At 47.1% G+C, this 25,946-nt stretch overlaps 1 protein-coding gene across 3 annotated transcripts in view; it reads right to left on the bottom strand.

Moving 5' to 3' along the window:
- gdpd4 (glycerophosphodiester phosphodiesterase domain containing 4) overlaps positions 1–25,946 on the bottom strand; it is a 77,868-nt gene that overhangs the window by 30,795 nt on the left and 21,127 nt on the right. For 2 of the 3 annotated variants that reach the window (XM_033023379.1, XM_033023381.1), the window contains exons 2-4: positions 9,547–9,752; positions 6,708–6,811; positions 5,527–5,614 (exon numbers count right to left, since the gene is read on the bottom strand). In XM_033023379.1, coding sequence (XP_032879270.1) covers positions 5,527–5,614; positions 6,708–6,811; positions 9,547–9,729 — 375 coding nt within the window. In that variant the 5' untranslated portion in view covers positions 9,730–9,752. The remainder of the gene's footprint in view (positions 1–5,526; positions 5,615–6,707; positions 6,812–9,546; positions 9,753–25,946) is intronic. The other variant, XM_033023380.1, reaches the window with a different exon arrangement.

The raw sequence follows: 25,946 nt of genomic DNA, 5'->3' as shown, positions 1-25,946 counted from the left end.
TGAGGCAGCAACTCTACAGCTAATGAACCAACGAACCAATTCACCAAAAACCTCACTGTCCAAGCCTTGCTTAGAGTGGGGATAGCTGGTAAATGGAGGTATTGGGGAAGGGGCTGATCATGAACTGGTAAATGGAGGTAAGGGGAAGGGGCTGATCATGAACTGGCAAGCAAGAGGTGGAGACAATGAACTGCAGATACTGGTTTACAAAATATAACACAAAGTGCTGGAGTAACTCAGCAGATCAGGCAGCAGCTCTGGGGAACATCGATAGGTGACATTTCGGGACGCGGTGACGAAATGTCCCGACCCAAAACGCACGCAACAAAAGCTTTTCACTGTAACACAGTACAGGAGACATAAAGCAAAGTTAAACTGGGTAGTTAAGGGGCCTGTCCCACAGGCGATTGTTTAGGCGACTACTTGTGACTAGGCTGTCACCACATGGTCACCAGGGAGTCGCCTGTACGGTCGTGAGTCGTCTCCTCAGTCGCCCGAAGAGTCGTAGCGTCTTTCTGGTCGCCGCTGGATTTTCAACGTTGAAGAATTTTGGGAGACAGTCGGCGACAGTGGGTTTGACGCCAATGAGCGTAGCTTGACTTCTCCTGACGTAGGTGTTGTCGTAGTTGTCGCCAGGGTAACGTAGGTTGTTGCCGGTGCCGACTTCAGTTTTTTGTTGTTGTTAAAGTTACGAATCTATTTCAAATTTTATGTTGAAGGGGGGTCCAGTTGCCGGTTTTACCGCGACCCGCTACGACTGTGACACTCGCCGGCAGTGGGACAGGCCCTGCGAGAGGGGGGGAGAGGTAGGCGGAGATAGTGGAGATAGGCTGGAGGTGATATGTGGAGAGAACAATTTGGGATAGAAGACCAGGAACACTCAATGTGGCACTGCCTCTCCCAGTGTGTTCCCAGTTCAGTTTACTCCATTCTCACGTGTACTGAGGTACAGTGAAAAGCTTTTGTTGCATGCTCTTCAGTGTAGGGGGCGCTGCAGTGGCTGCGCCTGTCAGCAGCTCGTTAGTCTTTTCAATTTTTAGTATGTTTAAAGTTTGTTTTAAAGTTTGTTTTAATGTTCCTTTGTGTGTCTTGTGTGGGGGGGTAAGGGGGAAACCGCTTTGGTCGCCTCCTCCACGGAGAGGCGTTTTTTTCCAGGTCGCCTCCCCCGTGGCCTAATAACGAGGATCGGCGCGGCCTTTTCCGGAGACGCGCCCGGGGCTCCAGCGGCGGGCGCAGCGTGGACTCTCGGCGTGGAGCGGGCGAGCCCTCGCTGGGGCTTGCTGGAGGGGAGCGCTCCGTTTCGCTGGCCCGGGGCAGCCGGCAGCCTGAAGCCGCGCGCGGTCTGCAGAGCTCCAGCTGGTGCGGCGTCTACAGCCCGGGATCCCTCGTGGGGGACCCAGGGGAAGAAGAAGCCATCACTGCCGGCCCGCGGCCAACTTCTACCGCGGGTGCGGCATGTACTTACCATCACCCCTGGAGGGGAGCTTCGACCATCGGCCCTGCAGTCTACGGTGCTTCTGGCTGCGGCGCGGCGGGAACCTTAAATCTTCGACCGCCGGCCTGCGGCCTACACCATCCTGAAGCCGCGGTCTCCGGTGGGGAAGAGCCGATCCTGGACTTACCTGGACTTGTACCTTGTCCTTTTACCATCTGGACGCCCACAGCAACGGCTGCGGAGGGTGGAGGTCCCGACCACGGGGGAAAATGGAGGAGGACTGGCCAAGTTCTGTGCCTTCCACCACAGTGATGAATGCTGTGGTGGATGTTTGTGTTACATTTTTATTGTGGTTGTGTTCTTTATTATTGTACCGCTGCTGACAACCCAAATTCCACCGACCCTGGTTGTGTGGCAAATAAATTCAATTCAAATTCAATTCAACCAGTCAGTGGAAAGACAATACATGATGACAATCGAGCCATTTACAGTGTACAGGTACATGATAAGGGAAGGTAGACAAAAATGCTCTCTTAGTCTCAACTCGAAACGTCACCTATTCCTTCGCACCATAGATGCTGCCTCATACTTAAGTAGCTCCATACTTAAGGAAGTAGCTCCAGAAATAGTGGATGCATTAGTAATAATCTTTCAAAACTCTTTAGATTCTGGAGTAGTTCCTGAGGACTGGCGGGTAGCAAACGTAACCCCACTTTTTAAGAAGGGAGGGAGAAAGAAAACGGGGAATTACAGACCAGTTAGTCTAACATCGGTAGTGGGGAAACTGCTAGAGTCAGTTATTAAAGATGGGATAGCAGCACATTTGGAAAGTGGTGAAATCATTGGACAAAGTCAGCATGGATTTACTAAAGGTAAATCATGTCTGACGAATCTTATAGAATTTTTCGAGGATGTAACTAGTAGCGTGGATAGGGGAGAACCAGTGGATGTGGTGTATCTGGACTTCCAGAAGGCTTTCGACAAGGTCCCACATAAGAGATTAGTATACAAACTTAAAGCACACGGCATTGGGGGTTCAGCGGTTCGCGGGCTCCCAACGCGGGCGGCGCTGATGGACAGCGCGGGGTCCTGCGACTCCGCCCGGCTCGGCCTGCGGGCTCGGGAGCTGCGGACTCCGGCTGTGGGAGGCGGCTGATCAGGAGGTCCGGGCCGCTGAGGAGGAGGATGTTCACCGTCGGGGTTCGGCGTCGGTGTTCCACCAGCCCGGCGTGAGGGCCTGAACATCGGGCCACCCGGGGCGGCGACTGCGGGTGCTAGGAAGGCCCAGACCACGAGTGAACATCTAGGAAGAACGGAGGGGAGGCTGGCTGGACTATGGTGCCTTCCTCACCTTGGTGCCACTGTGTTATGTTGTGTCGTGGACTTTCAGTGTTTGTGCTTTTTTTTAAATTCTATTTTATTTTTAATATGTTTTATTATTTATTATTATTTATTTATTTTTATTTTTATGATACTGCCTGTAAGGGAAATTCATTTTGTTGTCTCTAACTGAGACAATGACAATAAATTTGAATACAATACAATACAATACAAGTATTGATGTGGATAGAGAACTGGCTGGCAAACAGGAAGCAAAGAGTAGGAGTAAACGGGTCCTTTTCACAATGGCAGGCAGTGACTAGTGGGGTACCGCAAGGCTCAGTGCTGGGACCCCAGCTATTTACAATATATATTAATGATCTGGATGAGGGAATTGAAGGCAATATCTCCAAGTTTGCGGATGACACTAAGCTGGGGGGCAGTGTTAGCTGTGAGGAGGATGCTAGGAGACTGCAAGGTGACTTGGATAGGCTGGGTGAGTGGGCAAATGTTTGGCAGATGCAGTATAATGTGGATAAATGTGAGGTTATCCATTTTGGTGGCAAAAACAGGAAAGCAGATTATTATCTAAATGGTGGCCGACTAGGAAAAGGGGAGATGCAGCGAGACCTGGGTGTCATGGTACACCAGTCATTGAAAGTGGGCATGCAGGTGCAGCAGGCAGTGAAGAAAGCGAATGGTATGTTAGCTTTCATAGCAAAAGGATTTGAGTATAGGAGCAGGGAAGTTCTACTGCAGTTGTACAGGGTCTTGGTGAGACCACACCTGGAGTATTGCGTACAGTTTTGGTCTCCAAATCTGAGGAAGGACATTATTGCCATAGAGGGAGTGCAGAGAAGGTTCACCAGACTGATTCCTGGGATGTCAGGACAGTCTTATGAAGAAAGACTGGATAGACTTGGTTTATACTCTCTAGAATTTAGGAGATTGAGAGGGGATCTTATAGAAACTTACAAAATTCTTAAGGGGTTGGACAGGCTAGATGCAGGAAGATTGCTCCCGATGTTGGGGAAGTCCAGGACAAGGGGTCACAGTTTAAGGATAAGGGGGAAATCCTTTAAAACCGAGATGAGAAAAACTTTTTTCACACAGAGAGTGGTGAATCTGTGGAACTCTCTGCCACAGAGGGTAGTCGAGGCCAGTTCATTGGCTATATTTAAGAGGGAGTTAGATGTGGCCCTCGTGGCTAAGGGGATCAGAGGGTATGGAGAGAAGGCAGGTGTGGGATACTGAGTTGGATGATCAGCCATGATCATATTGAATGGCGGTGCAGGCTCGAAGGGCCGAATGGCCTACTCCTGCACCTAATTTCTATGTTTCTATGTTTCTCACCCACTGAGTTTCTCCAGCATTATTGTCTACCTTCGATTTTTCCAGCATCTGCAGTTCCTTCTTAAACATGATAAGGGAATAACGTTTAGTGCAAGGTAAAGTCCGATCACAGATAATCTGATGGTCACCAATGGGGCAGATAGTAGTTCAGCACTGCTCTCTGGTTGTGGTAGGATGATTCAGTTGCCTGATAACAGCTGGGAAGAAACTGTCCCTGAATCTGGAGGTGTGCGTTTTCACACTTCTGTACCTTTTGCCCGATGGGAGAGGGGAGAAGAGGGGGTGACTGGTCCTTGATGATGCTGCTGGCCTTGCCGAGGCAGCGTGAGGTGTAAATGGAGTCAATGAAAGTGAGATAGACAGACAGTAGTCTGAAGAAGGGTCTCGACACGAAACGTCACTCATTCCTTCTCTCCATTGATGCTGCCTGTCCAGAAGAGTTTCTCCAGCATTTTGTGTCTTTCAATAGAAGGGAGGTCGGTTCGTGTGATGGTCTGGGCTGCGTCCACAATTCGTTACAATTTTCATAGCAAAAGGATTTGAGTATAGGAGCATGGAGGTTCTACTCTGTAATATGTTGTGTCCATTTTTATTCATTTTTTTAAAAAACCTTTTTCTATGGAACTTATTATTATTTAAATTATGTGAAGCGCTTTGGGGTCAATGCAAATTGTCTTAAAATGCGCTATATAAATAAAGTTTACTTACTTACTTACTTACTGCAGTTGTACAGGGTCTTGGTGAGACCACACCTGGAGTATTGCGTACAGTTTTGGTCTCCTAATCTGAGGAAAGACATTCTTGCCATAGAGGGAGTACTGAGGAGGTTCACCAGACTGATTCCTGGGATGTCAGGACTTTCATATGAAGAAAGACTGGATAGACTCGGCTTGTACTCGCTAGAATTTAGAAGATTGAGGGGGGATCTTATAGAAACTTACAAAATTCTTAAGGGGTTTGACAGGCTAGATGCAGGAAGATTGTTCCCGATGTTGGGGAAGTCCAGAGCAGGGGGTCACAGTTTAAGGATAAGGGGGAAATCTTTTAGGACTGAGATGAGAAAATCATTTTTCACACAGAGAGTGGTGAATCTGTGGGATTCTCTGCCACAGAAGGTAGTTGAGGCCAGTTCATTGGCTATATTTAAGAGGGAGTTAGATGTGGCCCTTGTGGCTAAAGGGATCAGGGGGTATGGAGAGAAGGCAGGTACAAGATACTGAGTTGGATGATCAGCCATGATCATATTGAATGGCGGTGCAGGCTCGAAGGGCCGAATGGCCTACTCCTGCACCTATTTTCTATGTTTCTATGTTGCGATTTTTTTCTTGCGGTCTTGGATGGAGCGGTTCCCAAACCATGCTGTGATGCATCCCGATAAGATGCGCGTGTGTAGGAGTTGGTGCAGACACTTTACTCACCAGTAAGATGGCGATGTATGTAAAAAACGTCACCGTCACACCCAGCACCACGGCTGACCAGGGGAACCAGCGATCCCGATAGAAATTCCTGCAGAAGGAAAGAAGGAATAGCAAACCGAGATTTGTAATCTTGCACCAACCCGAATTAGATGCAACACCAGAGGCCATTTGGCCCATTGACTCTATACTGGCCCTTTGAAAGAATTCTCCCGTTCATTAGATCATGTGCCACACAAGATGGCGTCCAAACCAGGTGGCGTTCTGCGCGCTGGTCCCAGGAATGGATCTGCAATCACTCATTACTGTCGCTCCATTCCTTTAAATCTTTATTTATGAATGAATGATGAATGAATAAGTTTATTGGCCAAGTATTCACATACAAGGAATTTGCCTTGGTGCTCCGCCCGCAAGTAACATTACGACATACAGTAAACAATTAAGAATAAAACATAAAACATTAAAACATTAAAAATAAAACATTATAATTTAAACATGTGAATTAAATTAAATACCAGATCAAAGGGAGGCTACAGATTTTTGGTTATTGAGCAACTACTCGTGGATAAAAGCTGTTTTTATGTCCGGCTGTGGCAGCTTTGACAGTCCGGAGTCACCTTCCAGAGGGAAGTGATTCAAAGAGTTTGTGGCCAGGGTGAGAGGGGTCAGAGATGATCTTGCCCGCTCGCTTCCTGGCCCTTGCAGTGTACAGTTCATCAATGGAGGGAAGGTTGCAGCCAATAACCTTCTCAGCTGATCGATCGATTGGCCGCAGCCTCCAGGTGTCGTGCTTGGTGGCTGAGCCAAACCGGACCATGATGATCTGTACCCTGTGGACGGCTCGATTATAATCATGTATAGCTTTGTTTAGTTTAGAGCGGAAACAGGCAATTTACAGACGTCAAATAACCTAAACAAATCAGTAGATCTTTGGGATGTCAGGGGTTATGGGGTCAGGATGGAGAGATAGATCAGCCACGATTGAATGGCGGAGTAGACTTGATGGGCCGAATGGCCTAATTCTGCTCCTATCACTTGTGAACCTATGTTTGAGGAAACCATAGTCAGGATCTACTACTGCGCCACTGTGCTGCCCCAAATGTAGATGCGTTGAGGCAGATGGATGTCGGTGGGGATATGTACCGCATCGTGAAGCATGAAGCCCCCTGCAAGGATGGACTCACCAGTCAAAGTCATTGTAGTCATTCTTCGCTTCACTCCAGAAGTACAGGAGCACAAAGGCCAAGGCAAACGTCAGCACCAGGATTCCAAAGGAGAACATTTCAAACTGCAGGCAGAGCAAGCACGGAGGTTAGCAGATGCACAGTGCCAGTGTGGCACGGTGGAGCAGCGGTAGAGTTGCTGCCTCACACCGACACCGACCCTGGTCCAATCCCAGCTACGGGTTTGTACGTTCTCCCCGTGACCCCCCGTGGGTTTTCTCCGGGTGGTCTCCGCTTTCCTCCCACACTCCAAGGACGTACAGATTTGTAGGTTAATTGGCTTGGTATAAGTGTAAATTGTCCCCAGTGGGTGTGGGGTTGTGTTAAGGGCCTGTCCCACCTGGGTGTCAATTGCGCATCATTTACATGACATCATTTACGCGTCACGACGCACGTGATGCGCGCATGGTGCGCGGTGACGTAGGCAATGACGCACGGTCGCACGGCGCCCCAGGATTTTGTGATGTATAAAATCTTCGCGCACCATCTGCGTGATGCACAAATGACCCCCAAGTGGGACAGACCCTTCAGTGTACGGGGATTGCTGGTCGGCGTGGACTCGGTGGGCCAAAGAGCCTGTTTCTGCGCTGTTTCACTAACCTAAACTAAACTAAGGTCACTGTACTTTCAGCTGGCCCACCACATACTTCACACCCCACCATGTTCACCTTGCAATTGAATGCATATGATTAGATTCAAGATTCAATGTAATTGTCACATGTACCAATTAAGGTGCAGTGAAATTTGAGTTACTATTCAGCCACATTAAGTAAAAAGCAACAATACACACAGCATGTAAAATAAAATGTAACATCAACATCCACCACAGTGGAATCTACATTCCTCACTGTGATGGAAGGCAATAAAGTTCAGTCATCTTCCTCCTTTGTTAAATACTAACCATCTCGGATAGGTAATCTGAGATTCTAAACTAAACTAAACTAAACCCTCAGAAGGAGGTCTGGTCCATCCTGCCCACGGAGGGAGCTCGCGTTTTACACGGGGAATACAGGCTTGAAAAACAGCACATAAGTATATTACGAATATGAATTCTGTGTTTAAAAATATGAGGCATCGCTAGATAAATCCAGAGCTTATGGAGTAATTGAGTCATAGCATCGTACAGCGCAGAAATAGGCCCTTCTGTAGCTTTCCAGGTGAGGCAGAGGTTCACCTCCACCTCCTCCAACCTCATCTATTGCATCCGCTGCTCTAGATGTCAGCTGATCTACATCGGTGAGACCAAGCGTAGGCTTGGCGATCGCTTCGCCCAACACCTCCGCTCGGTCCGCACTAACCAACCTGATCTCCCGGTGGCTCAGCACTTCAACTCCCCCTCCCATTCCATATCCGACCTTTCTGTCCTGGGCCTCCTCCATGGCCAGAGTGAGTCCCACCGTAAATTGGAGGAGCAGCACCTCATATTTCGCTTGTGTAGTTTACACCCCAGCGGTATGAACATTGACTTCTCCAATTTCAGGTAGTGCCTGCTTTCTCCCTCCTTCCCCTCCCCTTCCCAGCTCTCCCACAGCCCACTGGCTCCGCCTCTTCCTTTCTTCATTTCACTCCATGACTCTACGACGTTTGGATAGAAGGAGATGGGTCAAATGGTTCTAGCCCAGTGTGGACAGTGGGCAAGTTATAGACAATAGACAATAGGTGCAGGAGTAGGCCATTTGGCCCTTTGAGCCAGCACCGCCATTCAATGTGATCATGGCTGATCATCCCCAATCAGTACCCCGTTCCTGCCTTCTCCCCATATCCCCTAACTCTCTCTTGAAAGTATCCAGAGAACCTGCGTCCACCGCCCTCTGAGGCAGAGAATTCCACAGACAGTGTTTCCTCGTCTCCGTTCTAAATGGCTTACGCCTTATTCTTAACACGTAAAAGTTGGACCAAAGAGCCTGTTTCCGCGCTGTATATCCCTAAAGGGCCTGCCCCCCTCACGCAGATGCGACCACGTGTCACTGCCTATGTCATCGCGCACCATGCACGCATCACGTGCGTGTCACGACGAGCGCGTCATGCATCGTGACACTAAGTGATGTTGCGCAAATGACTGCCAAGTGGGACAGGCCCTTAAGACTCTACGACTCGATAACTGGTAAATGGAGGTGAATGGAAGGGGTGGAACATGAACTGGTAAGTAAGGGGTGAAAACGTGGGAACAGATACGGATTTACAGGAAATACAAGTGTTGGAGTAACTCAGCAGGTCAGGCAACAGCTCTGGAGAAAAATGGATGGGTGACGTTTCAGGTCCGTGTGTAGAAATGTCCCGACACAAAACATCATTTATCCCTGTTGGTTTTAGTTTTAGTTTTAGAGATACAGCATGGAAACAGGCCCTTCAGCCCACCTAGTCCGTGCCGACCAGCGATCTCCCCTATGCTACACTAACCCTGTGTCCCACACTCTTAGGGGTAATTTACAGAAGCCTATAAATCAACACACCTGCACGTCTTTGGAGTGTGGGAGGAAACCAGACGGTGAGGTCGTCGAAGGCACCGACGGACGGACGTGGACGGGCCGCGTGGAAGTGAGGACGCCGCTGCCGGGGGGAGGAGGAGCCAGCGTGAGGGGGACCTGGCGCAGATACTGTTGTAACTATGTCAGAGCCCTTTATGTGGTGACTAGTTGCATACCTTGGCACATTATTCAAGAAAAGAATTTCACTGTGACAATAAAGCATTCATTCATTCATTCATTCAACTCCGCACAGACATTGATTCAACTGCACCCGTGGCCGGGATCGAACCGGGGTTTGCCAGTGCTGTGAGGCAGCAACCCCGAGCCCTTACCTTGTTGCAGCAGAATTCTCCAGGGAGGAACCGTGTTCGTTGGTAGCGCCTCCATTGGCAGCCGTAGAGGCCAGCCAGGCAGGAGAGGAAGGGCTGGGACTCATAGCGTTGTAGCAGGTGCCTGCGTACCACCTGTAGCTTGCCCAGCTTCACCTTGGTAAGTTGGATCGGAGTGCTCCCCATCTATGGGGCCAAGCCCACACCTGCTGAACAGAGGAAGAAGCAGAGCGTTAGTCCCGGCCCCACCAAACTGAAGAAGGGTCTCGACCCGAAACGTCATCTATTCCTTCGCTCCATAGATGCTGCCTCACCCGCTGAGTTTCTCCAGCGTTTTTGTCTACTGTCGAAAGAATGCATCGACTGCGTGTAAAATCATGAGAGGAATAGATCGGGTAGATGCACAGAGTCTCTTGCCCAGAGTTGGGGAATCGAGGACCAGAGGACATAGGTTCAAGGTGAAGGGGAAAAGATTTAATAGGAATCTGAGGTAGACAGAAATGCTGGAGAAACTCAGTGGGTGAGGCAGCATCTATGGAGCGAAGGAATAGGTGACGTTTCGGGTTGAGACCCTACTTGAGGTTTGGAGGGATATGGACCAAGTGTCTGAAGAAGGGTCTCGACCCGAAACTTCGTATATTCCTTTGCTCCATAGATGCTGCTGCACCCGCTGAGTTTCTCCAGCATTTTTGTCTACCACCGAATTTTCCAGCATCTGCAGTCCCTTCTTAAACATAGGAATCTGAGAGGTAACTTTTTCACACAAAGGGTGGTGGGTGTATGGTACTAGCTGCCAGAGGAGGTAGTTGAGGCTGGGATGTGGAAAGGACAGGTGTGGAGGGATATGGACCAAGCGCGGGCAGGTGGAACTAGTGTAGCTGGGACAATGTTGGCCGGTGTGGGCAAGTTGGGCCGAAGGGACTGTTTCCACACTGTATGACTATGAATATGACTATGATTGGGCTTATATTCGCTGGAATTTAGAAGGATGTGAGGGGATCTTATATAAACATATAAAATCCTTAAGGGATTGGACAGGCTAGAAAAATGTTCCCGGTGATGGGGGAGTCCAAAACCAGGGGTCACAGTTTAAGAATAAGGGGTAGTCCATTTAAGACTGAGACGAGGAAAAACATTTTTCACCCAGAGAGTTGTGTATCTGTGGAATTCTCTGCCACAAAAGGCAGTGGAGGCCAATTCACTGGATGTTTTCGAGAGAGAGTCGGATATAGTTCTTGGGGGCTAACGGAATCAAAGGATATGGGGAGAAAGCAGGAACGGGATATTGATTTTCGGTGATCGGCCACGATCATATTGAATGACGGTGCTGGCTGGAAGGGCCGATTTTCTATGTTTCTATGTCCCTTTGTCTGTAACTCGTTTACACCTAGCCCACAGCTAACAATGGCAGAGTAGACTTGATGGGCCGAATGACCTAATTCTTCTCTTGTAACCACTGTAATTTCATCATTCGTGTATTTTGTGTTTTATGACTGGTGGCAGATCAATTTCCCTCCTGGGATAAATAAAGTTCTATCGTATCGTATAACTTATGAACGTTAGAATCGGTACAATGACCTGTTGCATCTCCTGCAAGGGAAATTCCATGGTATACAATGCCCTCCATAATATTTGGGACAAAGACCCATCATTTATTTATTTGCCTCCACAATTTGAGATTTGTAATAGAAAAAAATCACATGTGGTTAAAGTGCACATCGTCAGATTTTAATAAAGGCCATTTTTATACATTTTGGTTTTACCATGTAGAAATTACAGCTGTGTTTATACATAGTCCCCCCATTTCAGGGCAGCATAATGTTTGGGACACATGGTTTCACAGGTGTTTGTAATTGCTCAGGTGTGTTTAAATGCCTCCTTCACGCAGGTATAAGAGAGCTCTCAGCACCAAGTCTTTCCTCCAGTCTTTCCATCACCTTTGGAAACATTTATTGCTGTTTATCAACATGAGGACCAAAGTTGTGCCAATGAAAGTCAAAGAAGCCATTATGATACTGAGAAACAAGAATAAAATTGTTAGAGACATCAGCCAAACATTAGGCTTATCAGGAACATGATTAGGAAGAGAGCACTGGTGAGCTTACTAATCGCAAAGTGACTGGCAGGCCAAGGAAGACCTCCACAGCTGATGACAGAAGAATTCTCTCTCTAATAAAGAAAAATCCCCAAACACCTGTCCGACAGATCAGAAACACTCTTCAGGAGTCAGGTGTAGATTTGTCAATGACCACTGTCCACAGAAGACTTCATGAACAGAAATACAGAGGCTACACTTCAAGATGCAAACCACTGGTTAGCCGTAAAAATCGGATGGCCGAGTTACAGTTTGCTTAGAAGTACTTGAAAAAGCAACCACAGTTGTGGAAAAAGGTCTTGTGGGCAGATGAGATGAAGATTAACTTACAGGGCCTGTCCCACCTAGGTGACCTTTTCGGCGATAGCTGCCACCACATGGTCACGGCGTAATGCGGGGTGATGCCTATATTGTGAGCGGTTTCCTCAAGTGTCGTTACAAGTGTCGTGAAATGTTCAAAACCTCTCGGCGACAGTGGGCTTGACGCTGCCTGACGTTGCCTGTCTTCTCCTGTCGTATGTTGTCGCCAGGATGACGCCAGGTCATGACCTCGGTGAATTCCATTGGCGACAACCTACATCATCCTACGTCAACCGGGGACAGATCGACCGACTGACCAAATGGTGCCAGCACAACAACCTGGCTCTCAACATCATTAAGACCAAGGAACTGATTGTGGACTTTAGTAGGGGAAGGACGAGGACCCACAATCCTGTTTATATCAACGGGACGATGGTGGAAAGGGTCAATAACTTCAAATTCCTGGGCGTGCACATGGACCCAGCACACACCGATGCAATCATAAAGAAAGCACATCAGCGACTCTACTTCCTGAGAAGATTACGGAGATTCGGCATGTCGAAGAGGATTCTCCTGAACTTCTACAGGTGCACGGTAGAGAGTATTCTGACTGGTTGCATCATGGCCTGGTTCGGCAACTTGAACGTCCAGGAGCGGAAAAGTTGTGACCCCTGCCCAGACCATCACCGGCTCTGACCTCCCCACCGTCAAAGGGATCTATCGTAGATGCTGCCTCAAAAAGGCAGCCAACATCATCAAAGACCCACACCATCCTGGCCACACACTCATCTCACCACTGCCATCGGGAAGAAGGTACAGGAGCCTGAAAACAGTAACGTCCAGGTTCAGGAACAGCTTCTTCCCCACAGCCATCAGGCTATTAAACACAATTAATAAGCTCTGAGCTCTGAACTGCAATCTGTATTACTAAAATTCTGATCTTGACCACTTCCTGTTGTTCTGTATATTGATTTTAGAAAAAACGCTGTCACTTACGGCTGTGATTTTTGGCCATCTTACTCAGAGTTTCCCTCCGCTCCGCAGGACAAGAGGATTTTTCCCATCGATGAAGAATAAAAGAGTTATTAGTGTTTAAAAAATGATGAGATTCTCTCTCCTGAAGGCCACGCCCTTTCCGGAGGGAATATAAAACCCGGAAGTGTTGAGTGCCTGTCAGTCTCTGCAAGATGGGGGAGTGAGAGGGTCACGTCTCTCAGTGAGCTGTGAATAACACTGAACCGATGTCTACTAAACTGTGAGTGATTTTACTGACCTGTCAGTGCCCTTAATGTGGTTTGAAAATATAGTTTGGAAATGCTAAAGCTGTGTTGCCTTTGGTTTGGAAATGCTAAGGGTGTGTTGCCTTTGGTTTGGAAATGCTGAAGCTGTGTTGCCTAATTAAAGTTGCCTTGACTAATTAAAGTTGCCTTGCCTAATTGAAAAGTTGATTTGAGAATGCCTTGCCTAATTGAAAAGTTGATTTGAGAATACCTTGTCTAATTGAAAAGTTGGTTTGAGAATGCTAAAGTTGCCTTTCCGTCTATATAATTAAAAATCTAATCTTGACCCTGTTTGCCCTGTATATTGATTTTAGCAAAAGCGCTACTACGTACGGCTGTGATTTTTGGTCATCTTACTCGGTCTCCCTCTGCTCATCAGGGGTTGAGGATTTTTCCCATCGATGAAAAATAAAAGAGTTATTAGTGTTTAAAAAATGTTGAGATTCTCTCTCCTGTCAATCACGCCATGAAGGCCACGCCCCTTCTGGAGGGAGGGTGAGGGACTATAAAACCCAGAAGTGTGGGCGTCGCTCAGTCTCTGCAAGATGGCGAAGGGAGAGGTCACGACTCGCTGACTTTAGTGGCCCAGCACCCTGCTTGAAATGGTATGAAACTGCACTTGAATTTGGTGGCCCTGCACCCTGCTTGAAATGGAATTTCAAGGAATAGCCGTGAGTCAACAGCCAGCCCACTAGCCGTGAGTGAGTGAGCTGCCAGCACAACAGGCTTAAGTGACTGAGCCACCAACCCAAGAATCCATTCGGCCCACAATGTCCATACTAGTCCTCTGGAAACCAGTCCGTTCAGCCCACAACTCGCATACTAGTGCTCCAGAAAGCCTCCCCCACCCACTGGCCACCAATATTGGAATTGGTGTAGAGGTGGAATATTGTGTTGGGGGACCAGCCCTCCCAACAGGTCCCACTTAACATAGAAACATAGAAAATAGGTGCAGGAGTAGGCCATTCGGCCCTTCGAGCATGCACCGCCATTCAATATGATCATGGCTGATCATCCAACTCAGTATCCTGTCCCTGCCTTCTCTCCATACCCCCTGATCCCTTTAGCCACAAGGGCCACATCTAACTCCCTCTTAAATATAGCCAATGAACTGCTGCCACAAGGGCCACATCTAACTCCCTCTTAAATATAGCCAATGAACTGGCCTCAACTACCTTCTGTGGCAGAGAATTCCAGAGATTCACCACTCTCTGTGTGAAAAATGTTTTTTTCATCTCCGTCCTAAAAGATTTCCCCCTTATCCTTAAACCGTGACCCCTTGTTCTGGACTTTCCCAACATCGAAAACAATCTTCCTGCATCTAGCCTGTCCAACCTCTTAAGAATTTTGTAAGTTTCTATAAGATCCCCCCTCAATCTTCTAAATTCTAGCGAGAACAAGCCGAGTCTATCCAATCTTTCTTCATATGAAAGTCCTGGCATCCCAGGAATCAGTCTGGTGAACCTTCTCTGTACTCCCTCTATGGCAAGAATGTCTTTCCTCAGATTAGGAGACCAAAACTGTACGCAATACTCCAGGTGTGGTTTCACCAAGACCCTGTACAACTGCAGTAGAACCTCCCTGCTCCTATACTCAAATCCTTTTGCTATGAATGCTAATATACCATTTGCATATCCTTCGCATGCAAACGATATGCAAAAAAAACTAAACACGAGTACTTTCATTTACATGACATTGCTGTGTCCCAAACATTACGGTGCCTGAAATGGGGGGGGACTATGTGTAAACACTGCTGTAATTTCTACATGGTGAAACCAAAATGTATAAAGTTAGCCTTTATTAAAATCTGACAATGTGCACTTTAACCACATGTGATTTTTTTCTATTCCAAATCTCACATTGGGGAGTACAGAGGCAAATAAATAAATGATGGGTCTTTGTCCCAAACATTATGGAGGGCACTGTATGTTTTTGAAGTTATTGCCTTCACTATTGTTGTCATCACTGCCCCTCTACTAATTCTTCATTCGGCCCATCGAGTCTACTTCGCCATTCAATCATGGCTGATCTATCTCTCCCTCCTAACCCCATTCTCCTGCCTTCTCCCCATAACCTCTGACAACCGCACTAATCAAGAATCTATCTATCTCTGCCTTAAAAATATCCACTGACGTGGCCTCCACAGCCGTCTGTGGCAAAGAATTCCACAGATTCACCGCCCTCTGACTAAAGAAATTTCTCTGCATCTCCTTCCCAAAAGAACGTCCTTTAATTCTGAGGCTGTGACCTCTAGTCCTAGACTCTCCCACTAGTGGAAACATCCTCTCCACATCCAATATACGTGGCCTATACATGGCAACATAACATACCTTTATGCATGGTAGGCAAAACAAACAATCACTGTGACAGGTCACATATCAAGTTCAAGTTCGTGAGTTTATTGTCATGTGTCCCAGATAGGACAATGAAATTCTTGCTTTGCTTCAGCACAACAGAATATAGTAGGCATTGACTACAGAACAGATCAGTGTGTCCATATACCATTATATAAATATATACACACATGAATAAATAAACTGATAAATTGCAAATAACAGATAATGGGTTATTAATAATCAGAGTTTTGTCCGAGCCAGGTTTAATAGCCTGATGGCTGTGGGGAAGTAGCTATTCCTGAACCTGGTCGTTGCAGTCTTCAGGCTCCTGTACCTTCTACCTGAAGGTAGCAGGGAGATGAGTGTGTGGCCAGGATGGTGTGGGTCTTTGATGATACTACCAGCCTTTTTGAGGCAGTGACTGATAGTAAAGTATCAATTAAGTGATCAATAGATCATAAGGTCGTAAGAGATCGTAGAATTAGGCTATTGACCCATCAAGTCTATGCCATTCAATCATGGCTGATCTATCTCTCCTTCCTAATCCCATTCTCCTGCCCTCTCCCCATAACCTCTAACACCCATAAAAGATTATTAGTCCAATGTTGGAGAATGGAATGATCCAACGTCTGGTGTTCTAGGGAAATCAGTCCAAGTCTGTCCAACCTCTCCTTGTAGCTGATAACTCCTAATCCCGATGCCTTTCCGGTAAAATATGCAGGAAGGAACTGCAGATGCTGGTTTACACCTAAGAAAGACACAAATTGCTGGAGTAACTCAGCGGGACAGGCAGCGTCTCCGGATGGAAGGAATGGGTGACGTTTCGGGTCGAGCCCCTTCTTCTGACTCAAGACCTTCAGATGCAGTGAGAAGAAGGGTCTCGACCCAAAAACTTCACCCATTCCTCCCCTCCAGAGATGCTGCCTGTCCCGCTGAGTTACTCCAGCATTGGGTCGATCTTCGGTTTAGACCAGCATCTGCAGTTCCTTCCTACACATAAGGACCCTTAATCCCAATTGTCCCGACCTGAAACGTTATTAATTCCCGGGATGGCGGGATTGTCATATGTTGATAGAATGGAGCGACTGGGCTTGTATACTCTGGAGTTTAGAAGGATGAGAGGGTATCCAGCCATTATTCTGGTAAACCTTTCGAAAGCCTCAGAAGGAAGGTGTCCAGATGCTGACAAGATGATTTGAAAATTAAGGGACAGAAGTTTAGGGGTAACATGAGGGGGAACTTCTTTACTCAGAGAGTGGTAGCTGTGTGGAATGAGCTTCCAGTGGAAGTGGTGGAGGCAGGTTCGATTTTATCATTTAAAAATAAATTGGATAGTTATATGGACGGGAAAGGAATGGAGGGTTATGGTCTGAGCGCAGGCAGATGGGACTAGGGGAGAATACGTGTTCGGCACGGACTAGAAGGGCCGAGATGGCCTGTTTCCGTGCTGTAATTGTTATATGGTTATATGGTTATATGGTTATATGGTTATATGGTTATATGGTTATTGGAGGGTGTGACTAAAGTGGGTGGGAGTCAGGCAGGGCACAGGAATATATTGGACAAACATCCTTGTTGCAAATCCAGTGCTGTTTCCCGTGTAGCCTAGTCAAACTTCTGACACACAACACAATGCTCAGTAGAACGTGTACTGATTAAGGATACGGGGCAAGAATCCAATTGATTTCTACAAAAGCCACTTACTAAATATGTTCTTAAGTGGATTGCAATCTTTTTTCGCTAATTGAAATATTAATTTGCAGGTTTAACCTGTCTGCCAAGGAGTGACCCAGACAGAAATGTCATCGTCGGCTAATAGCATAAATATAAAACTAGGCATTTGATGCTAATCAGGAAAGATCAGTTTGGGATTAACAAATGTTCAGTCAGAGTCATTAACTAGCCACCATTACCGGTGATGTTAGAGATTACCGCGATGAGACACAGCCAGAATGTAAACTAGATGTGTGCATTAGCCAAATGCTGGTCAAAGGCCTCCACTGTCACGCTGTGAAAACAGAGAGGATGAGACCGTCAGGTCTGTAAACACTTATCTCACCGGGGACTATTTAAGGGCCTGTCCCACTTGGCCATCATTTGCGCCTCACGCAGATGGAGCGCGAAGGTTTTGTACATCACAAAACCGTGCGATGCCGCGCGTCACTGCCTATGTCATCACGCACAACGCGCGCATCACGTGCGTGTCACAACGTCGTGCATCGTGACGCATAAATGATGTCGCGTAAATTACACGTAAATGGCGGACAAGTGGGACACGCCCTTTACTGTTCTCATTTACTGTTCTGTTGTGTCTTTTTTAAATTGCTGGGGTTTTTCTATTATGTAAATACTGATTCTGTTCTGTTCTGTAGTTATTTTGCACAATTCACAGGCATTGCCACTTTCATTTCGCTGCACATCTTGTATGTGTATGTGACAAATAAACCTGACTTGACTTGATATCACCGAACCACCCATACTGAAGCAACGGCCAAGAAAGCCCACCAACGCCTCGACTTCTATACAAGGCTGAGGAAGTTCGGCATGTCCCCCAACAACTCTCACCAACTTCTACAGATGCGCCATAAGAGAGCATTTTAAGGTCATAAGGAATAGGAGTAGAATTAGGCCATTCGGCCCTTCAATCATGGCTGATCTCTCTCTCCCTCCCACCACCGTTCTCCTTCCTTCTCCCCATAACCTCTGACACTTGTACTAATCAAGAATCTTACCTCCATCAGTCTGAAGAAGGGTCTGGACCCGAAACGTCACCTATTTCCTTTGCTCCATAGATGCTGCCTCACCCGCTGAGTTTCTCCAGCATTTTTGACTACCTTCCTTTCATTGACTCCATTTATACCTCGCGCTGCCTCGGCAAGACCAGCAGCATCATCAAGGATGAGTCGCACGTCTTCTCCCCTCTCCCATCGGGCAAAAGGTATAAAAGTGTGAAACCGCACACCTCCAGATTCAGGGACAGTTTCTTCCCAGCTGTTATCAGGTAACTGAATCACCCTACCACAACTAGAGAGCAGCGCTGAACTACTATCTACCTCATTGGTGACCCTCGGGCTATCTTTGATCGGACTTTACTGGCTTTATCTTGCACTAAACACTATTCATGTTATCCCCTATATAGAAACATAGAAACATAGAAACATAGAAAATAGGTGCAGGAGTAGGCCATTCGGCCCTTCGAGCCTGCACCGCCATTCAATATGATCATGGCTGATCATCCAACTCAGTATCCTGTACCTGCCTTCTCTCCATACCCCCTGATCCCTTTAGCCACAAGGGCCACATCTAACTCCCTCTTAAATATAGCCAATGAACTGGCCTCAACTACCTTCTGTGGCAGGGAGTTCCACAGATTCACCACTCTCTGTGTGAAAAAGTTCTTCTCATCTCGGTTTTAAAATACTTCCCCCTTATCCTTAAGCTGTGACCCCTTGTCCTGGACTTCCCCAACATCGGGAGCAATCTTCCTGCATCTAGCCTGTCCAACCCCTTAAGAATTTTGTAAGTTTCTATAAGATCCCCTCTCAATCTCCTGTACAGATATCATGTATCTGTACACTGTAAATGGATCGATTGTAATCATGTATTGTCTTTCCGCTGACTGGTTAGCATACAACAAAAACTTTTCTCTGTACCTCGGTACACGTGACAATAAACTAAACTGAACTAATTAGAAGAAATATTGTGTTGAAAAGAAGAATTGATGGGATTGTTCAAGTTACAGCACGGAAACAGGCCATTCAGCCCAGCAAGTCCATGCGATCCACCAAACTCCCATTCACTCTAGTTCTAGGTTATTCCACTTACAGTTTAGTTTAGTTTAAATATACAACATACAAACAGGCCCTTCGGCCCAACTAGTCCACGCCGATCACTGATCACCAGAGGACATGATTTTTCCATTGAGAGTTGGGAAGATTCAAACAAGAGGACATGATTTGAGAATTAAGGGACAGAAGTTTAGGGGCAACATGAGGGGGATCTTCTTTACTCAGAGAGTGGTAGCTGTGTGGAATGAGCTTCCAGTGGAAGTGGTGGAGGCAGGTTCGATTTTATCATTTAAAAATAAATTGGATAGGTATATGGACGGGAAAGGAATGGAGGGTTATGGTCTGAGAGCAGGTAGATGGGACTAGGTGAGAGTAAGTGTTCGGCACGGACTAGAATGGCGGAGATGGCCTGTTTCCGTGCTGTAATTGTTATATGGTTATATGGACATATATTTAAGGTGAGGGGGAAGATTTAATATGAACCTGAGGAGTAACCTTTTCACACAGAGGGTGGTGGGTGTATGTAACGATCTGCCAGAAGGGGTAGTTGAGGCTGGGACCATCGCAATGTTTAAGATACATTTAGACAGGTTCATTGATAGGACAGGTTTAGAGGGATATGGGCAACACGTGGGCAGGTGGGACTAGTGTAGGTGGGACATGTTGGCCGGTGTGGACAAGTTGGGTTGAATGGCCTGTTTCCACACTGTATTACTCAGTGACTGTGACCCCTTCACACTAGTTCTATGTTAGCCAACTTTCACATCCACTTCCCACACACCAGGGGACAATTTGAGAGGCCAATTGTACAATTGACCAATCTGTGCGTCTTTGGGATATGGGAGGAAACCAGAGAACCCAGAGGAAACCCACGGGATCATTGGGAGAACTTGCAAACTCCACACAGACAGCACCTGAGATCAGGATCGAACCCTGGTCCCTGGCGCTTTGAGGCAGCAACTCTACCGCTGCCCCATCGTGCCGGCTGTTTCATCCATTCCCGATGCACGAGGGGCAATTAAAGATTGAATGGCGGAGTCGACTTGATGGGCCGAATGGCCTAATGCTGGTCCTATCACCTATGAACGTATGACAACATGCGGACTCCATACAGACAGCACCGGAGGTCAGGATCGAACCCAGGTCTCTGGCTCTGTCAGGCAGCAGCACTACCCGCTGCGCTACTGTAGTGAGTGGATGAGATTACAAGACTAGTTTGTGAACGGGTGACAATGCTCGCCGTGGACTCGATGGGCCAAAGGGCCTGTTGCCGTGCTGCATCGTTCCGGGCAGCATGGTGGCGCAGCGGTAGGATTGCTGCCTCACAGCACCAGAGACCCGGGTTCAATCCTGACTACGGGTGCTGTCTGTACGGAGTTTGCACGTTCTCCCCGTGACCTGCGTGGGTTTTCTCCTAGATCTTCGGTTTCCTCCCACACTCCAAAGACGTACAGGTTTATAGGTTAATTGGCTAGATATAAAATGTAAATGTCCCTAGTATGTGTGTAGGGTAGAGGTAGCGGAGTCAGGGGATGTGGGGAGAAGGCAGGAACGGGGTACTGATTGGGGATGATCAGCCATGATCACATTGAATGGCGGTGCTGGCTCAAAGGGCCGAATGGCCTCCTCCTGCACCTATTGTCTATTGTCTATTGTCTAATATGTGAGGATCGCTGGGCGGTGCTGACCCGGTGGGCCGAAGGGCCTGTATACATGTTGTATTTCGAAACTAAACTAAATCTCTAAACTAAATAAAAATAAAAATAAATAGGCTTTGCAAAAAAACAATCCGATGCTATTAAAAGAAATCTGCCTGGCAACAAACATCTTCCTGTCTTGCAGCTAAGATCATATTTCAAATGTCTCTCTATGACCCCAGCAGCCTGGCAGCGTTTTGAGGAGGAGATGTGTAGGAAAGAACTGCAGATGCTGGTTTAAATCGAAGGTAGACACAAAATGCTGGAGTAACTCAGTGGGACAGGCAGCATCTCCGGAGAGAAGGAATGGGTGACGTTTCGGGTCGAGGCCCATTGAGGAAGCATCACACAAGCACAAATCTATCCACTCGGCAGGTTCAAGGGTGGGAGTTGAGCGGATCAGAAATAGATTGTTGGCGGTGGAAGCAAAGATCCCTCTGATCTCACGGTAAATACATCAGCTCTGTAATCAAACCCAGCCTGCAGAAGGCTGGTATAAAATAACGTCAAAAACACCTGCGCATCACAGCAACAGCTTGTCAACATGATTCTCAAAATACTCAAGTGGGAATGTGTTTTAGTTTAGTTTAGAGACACAGCAGGGAAACAGGCCCTTCGGCCCACCGGGTCCGTGCCTACCAGCGATCCATCACCCCGTACACTAGTTCCGTAGTTTAGTTTAGTTTAGTTTAGATATACAATGCAGAAACAGGCCCTTCGGCCCACCGGGTCCGTGCCTACCAGCGATCACATAGAAACATAGAAATTAGGTGCAGGAGTAGGCCATTCGGCCCTTCGAGCCTGCACCGCCATTCAATATGATCATGGCTGATCATCCAACTCAGTATCCCGTACCTGCCTTCTCTCCATACCCCCTGATCCCCCTAGCCACAAGGGCCACATCTAACTCCCTCTTAAATATAGCCAATGAACTGGCCTCGACTACCCTCTGTGGCAGAGAGTTCCAGAGATTCACCACTCTCTGTGTGAAAAAAATTCTTCTCATCTCGGTTTTAAAGGATTTCCCCCTTATCCTTAAGCTGTGACCCCTTGTCCTGGACTTCCCCAACATCGGGAGCAATCTTCCTGCATCTAGCCTGTCCAAGCCCTTAAGAATTTTGTAAGTTTCTATAAGATCCCCTCTCAATCTCCTAAATTCTAGAGAGTATAAACCAAGTCTATCCAGTCTTTCTTCATAAGACAGTCCTGACATCCCAGGAATCAGTCTGGTGAACCTTCTCTGCACTCCCTCTATGGAAATAATGTCCTTCCTCAGATTTGGAGACCAAAACTGTACGCAATACTCCAGGTGTGGTCTCACCAAGACCCTGGACAACTGCAGTAGAACCTCCCTGCTCCTATACTCAAATCCTTTTGCTATGAAAGCTAACATACCATTTGCTTTCTTCACTGCCTGCTGCACCTGCATGCCTACTTTCAATGACTGGTGTACCATGACACCCAGGTCTCGCTGCATCTCCCCTTTTCCTAGTCGGCCACCATTTAGATAATAGTCTGCTTTCCTGTTTTTGCCACCAAAGTGGATAACCTCACATTTATCCACATTATACTGCATCTGCCAAACATTTGCCCACTCACCCAGCCTATCCAAGTCACCTTGCAGTCTCCTAGCATCCTCCTCACAGCTAACACTGCCCCCCAGCTTAGTGTCATCCGCAAACTTGGAGATATTGCCTTCAATTCCCTCATCCAGATCATTAATATATATTGTAAATAGCTGGGGTCCCAGCACTGAGCCTTGCGGTACCCCACTAGTCACTGCCTGCCATTGTGAAAAGGACCCGTTTACTCCTACTCTTTGCTTCCTGTTTGCCAGCCAGTTCTCTATCCACATCAATACTGAACCCCCAATGCCGTGTGCTTTAAGTTTGTATACTAATCTCTTATGTGGGACCTTGTCGAAAGCCTTCTGGAAGTCCAGATACACCACATCCACTGGTTCTCCCCTATCCACGCTACTAGTTACATCCTCGAAAAATTCTATAAGATTCGTCAGACATGATTTACCTTTTGTAAATCCATGCTGACTTTGTCCAATGATTTCACCACTTTCCAAATGTGCTGCTATCCCATCTTTAATAACTGACTCTAGTAGTTTCCCCACTACCGATGTTAGACTAACTGGTCTGTAATTCCCCGTTTTCTCTCTCCCTCCCTTCTTAAAAAGTGGGGTTACGTTTGCTACCCGCCAATCCTCGGGAACTACTCCAGAATCTAAAGAGTTTTGAAAGATTATTACTAATGCATCCACTATTTCTGGAGCTACTTCCTTAAGTACTCTGGGATGCAGCCTATCTGGCCCTGGGGATTTATCGGCCTTTAATCCATTCAATTTACCCAACACCACTTCCCGGCTAACCTGGATTTCACTCAAATCCTCCAACTCCTTTGACCCGCGGTCCCCTGCTATTTCCGGCAGATTATTTATGTCTTCCTTAGTGAAGACGGAACCAAAGTAGTTATTCAATTGGTCCGCCATATCCTTGTTCCCCATGATCAACTCACCTGTTTCTGACTGCAAGGGACCTACATTTGTTTTAACTAATCTCTTTCTTTTCACATATCTATAAAACCTTTTGCAGTCAGTTTTTATGTTCCCTGCCAGTTTTCTTTCATAATCTATTTTTCCTTTCCTAATTAAGACCTTTGTCCTCCTCTGCTGGTCTCTGAATTTCTCCCAGTCCTCCGGTATGCTGCTTTTTCTGGCTAATTTGTACGCATCATCCTTCGCTTTGATACTATCCCTGATTTCCCTTGTATCCACGGATGTACTACCTTCCCTGATTTATTCTTTTGCCAAACTGGGATGAACAATTTTTGTAGTTCATCCATGCAGTCTTTAAATGTCTTCCATTGCATATCCACCGTCAACCCTTTTAGAATTAATTGGCAGTCAATCTTGGCCAATTCACGTCTCATACCCTGAAAGTTACCTTTCTTTAAGTTCAGAACCATTGTTTCTGAATTAACAATGTCACTCTCCATCTTAATGAAGAACTCAACCATATTATGGTCACTCTTGCCCAAGGGGGCACGTACAACAAGACTGCTAACTAACCCTTCCTCATTACTCAATACCCAGTCTAAAATAGCCTGCTCTCTCGTTGGTTCCTCTACATGTTGATTTAGATAACTATCCCGCATACATTCCAAGAAATCCTCTTCCTCAGCACCCCTGCCAATTTGATTCACCCAATCTATATGTAGATTGAAGTCACCCGTTATAACTGTTTTGCCTTTGTCGCACGCATTTCTAATTTCCTGTTTGATACCATCTCCAACTTCACTAGTACTGTTAGGTGGCCTGTACACAACACCCACCAGCGTTTTCTGTCCCTTAGTGTTTCGCAGCTCTACCCATACCGATTCCACATCCTCCAAACTAATGTCCTTCCTTTCCATTGCGTTAATCTGCTCTCTAACCAGCAACGCTACCCCACCTCCTTTTCCTTTCTGTCTATCCCTCCTGAATATTGAATATCCCTGGATGTTCAGCTCCCAGCCTTGGTCACCCTGGAGCCATGTCTCCGTGATCCCAACTATATCATAGTCATTAATAGCTATCTGCACATTCAACTCATCCACCTTATTACGAATGCTCCTTGCATTGAGACACAAAGCCTTCAGGCTTGTTCTTACAACACTCTTACCCCTTATACAATTATGTTGAAAAGTGGCCCTTTTTGATTTTTGCCCTGGTTTTGTCTGCCTGCCACTTTTACTTTTCACCTTTGCTACCTATTGCTTCTACCCTCATTTTACACCCCTCTGTCTCTACGCTCACACATTTAAGAAACCCTTTCCCTTTAACTCCATCCTCCACTATCCCATTCGACACCCCACCCCCCTTATTCAGTTTAAAACCACCCGTGTAGCAGTGGCAAACCTGCCTGCCAGAATGCTGGTCCCACACCTGTTAAGATGCAATCCGTCCCTTTTGTACAGTTCCCCCTTACCCCAAAACAGATCCCAGTGATCTAAGAATCTAAATCCCTGCCCCGTGCACCAGTTCCTCAGCCACACGTTCAGGTCCTGTATCTCCCTGTTCCTGCTCTCACCAGCACGAGGAACTGGAAGCAAACCGGAGATAACAACCCTGGAGGTCCTGCTTTTCAGCATTTTTCCGAGCTCTCTAAAGTCACGCTGCAGAATATTCATCCCCTTCTTTCCGACATCGTTTGTGCCGACATGCACTACCACTTCCGGCTGTTCACCTTCGCCCTTGAGGATTTTCTGCACTCTGTCCGTGACATCCTGGATCCTGGCACCAGGAAGGCAGCACACCATCCTCGCATCCCGTCTGTTGCCGCAGAAACCCCTGTCCGTACCTCTCACAATGGTGTCTCCCACTACAATGGCGTTGCCTGCCTTAGGCCTTTTTGGTTTTGGCTCAACAGCCCTATTCGCATCACAAGCCAGTCCGTCGCCCAGTGTAACCCCGTACACTATTTCTGTAGTTTAGTTTAGTTTAGCTTAGATATACAAGGCGGAAACAGGCCCTTCGGCCCACCGGGTCCGTGCCTACCAGCGATCCCCCCATACACTAGCACTATCCTATATCCCAGGGATGATATACAGGAGCCAATTGACCCACAGATCCCTGCACACGAGCACTATCCTACACACACTAGGGACAATTTGCAATTTTCACCAAAGCCAAAGACCTTACAAACCCGCACGTCTTTGGTGTGTGGGAGGAAACCGGAGCACCCGGAGAAAAATCCCACCCAGTCACAGGGAGAAGGTACAAACTCCGTACAGACAGCACCCGTAGTCAGGATTGAACCCGGGTCTCTGGCGCTGTGAGGCAGCATCTCTACCGCTGCGCCACCGTGCCGCCTCTGAACGTCACCTATCCATGTTCTCCAGAGATGTTGCCCGACCCA

Source organism: Amblyraja radiata, chromosome 6, assembly GCF_010909765.2.
Source record: "Amblyraja radiata isolate CabotCenter1 chromosome 6, sAmbRad1.1.pri, whole genome shotgun sequence".
In the NCBI taxonomy this organism is placed as follows: Eukaryota; Metazoa; Chordata; class Chondrichthyes; order Rajiformes; family Rajidae; genus Amblyraja; species Amblyraja radiata.
The sequence above is the reverse complement of the archived record's forward strand: the minus strand, read 5'-3'. Positions and strand labels throughout refer to the sequence as shown.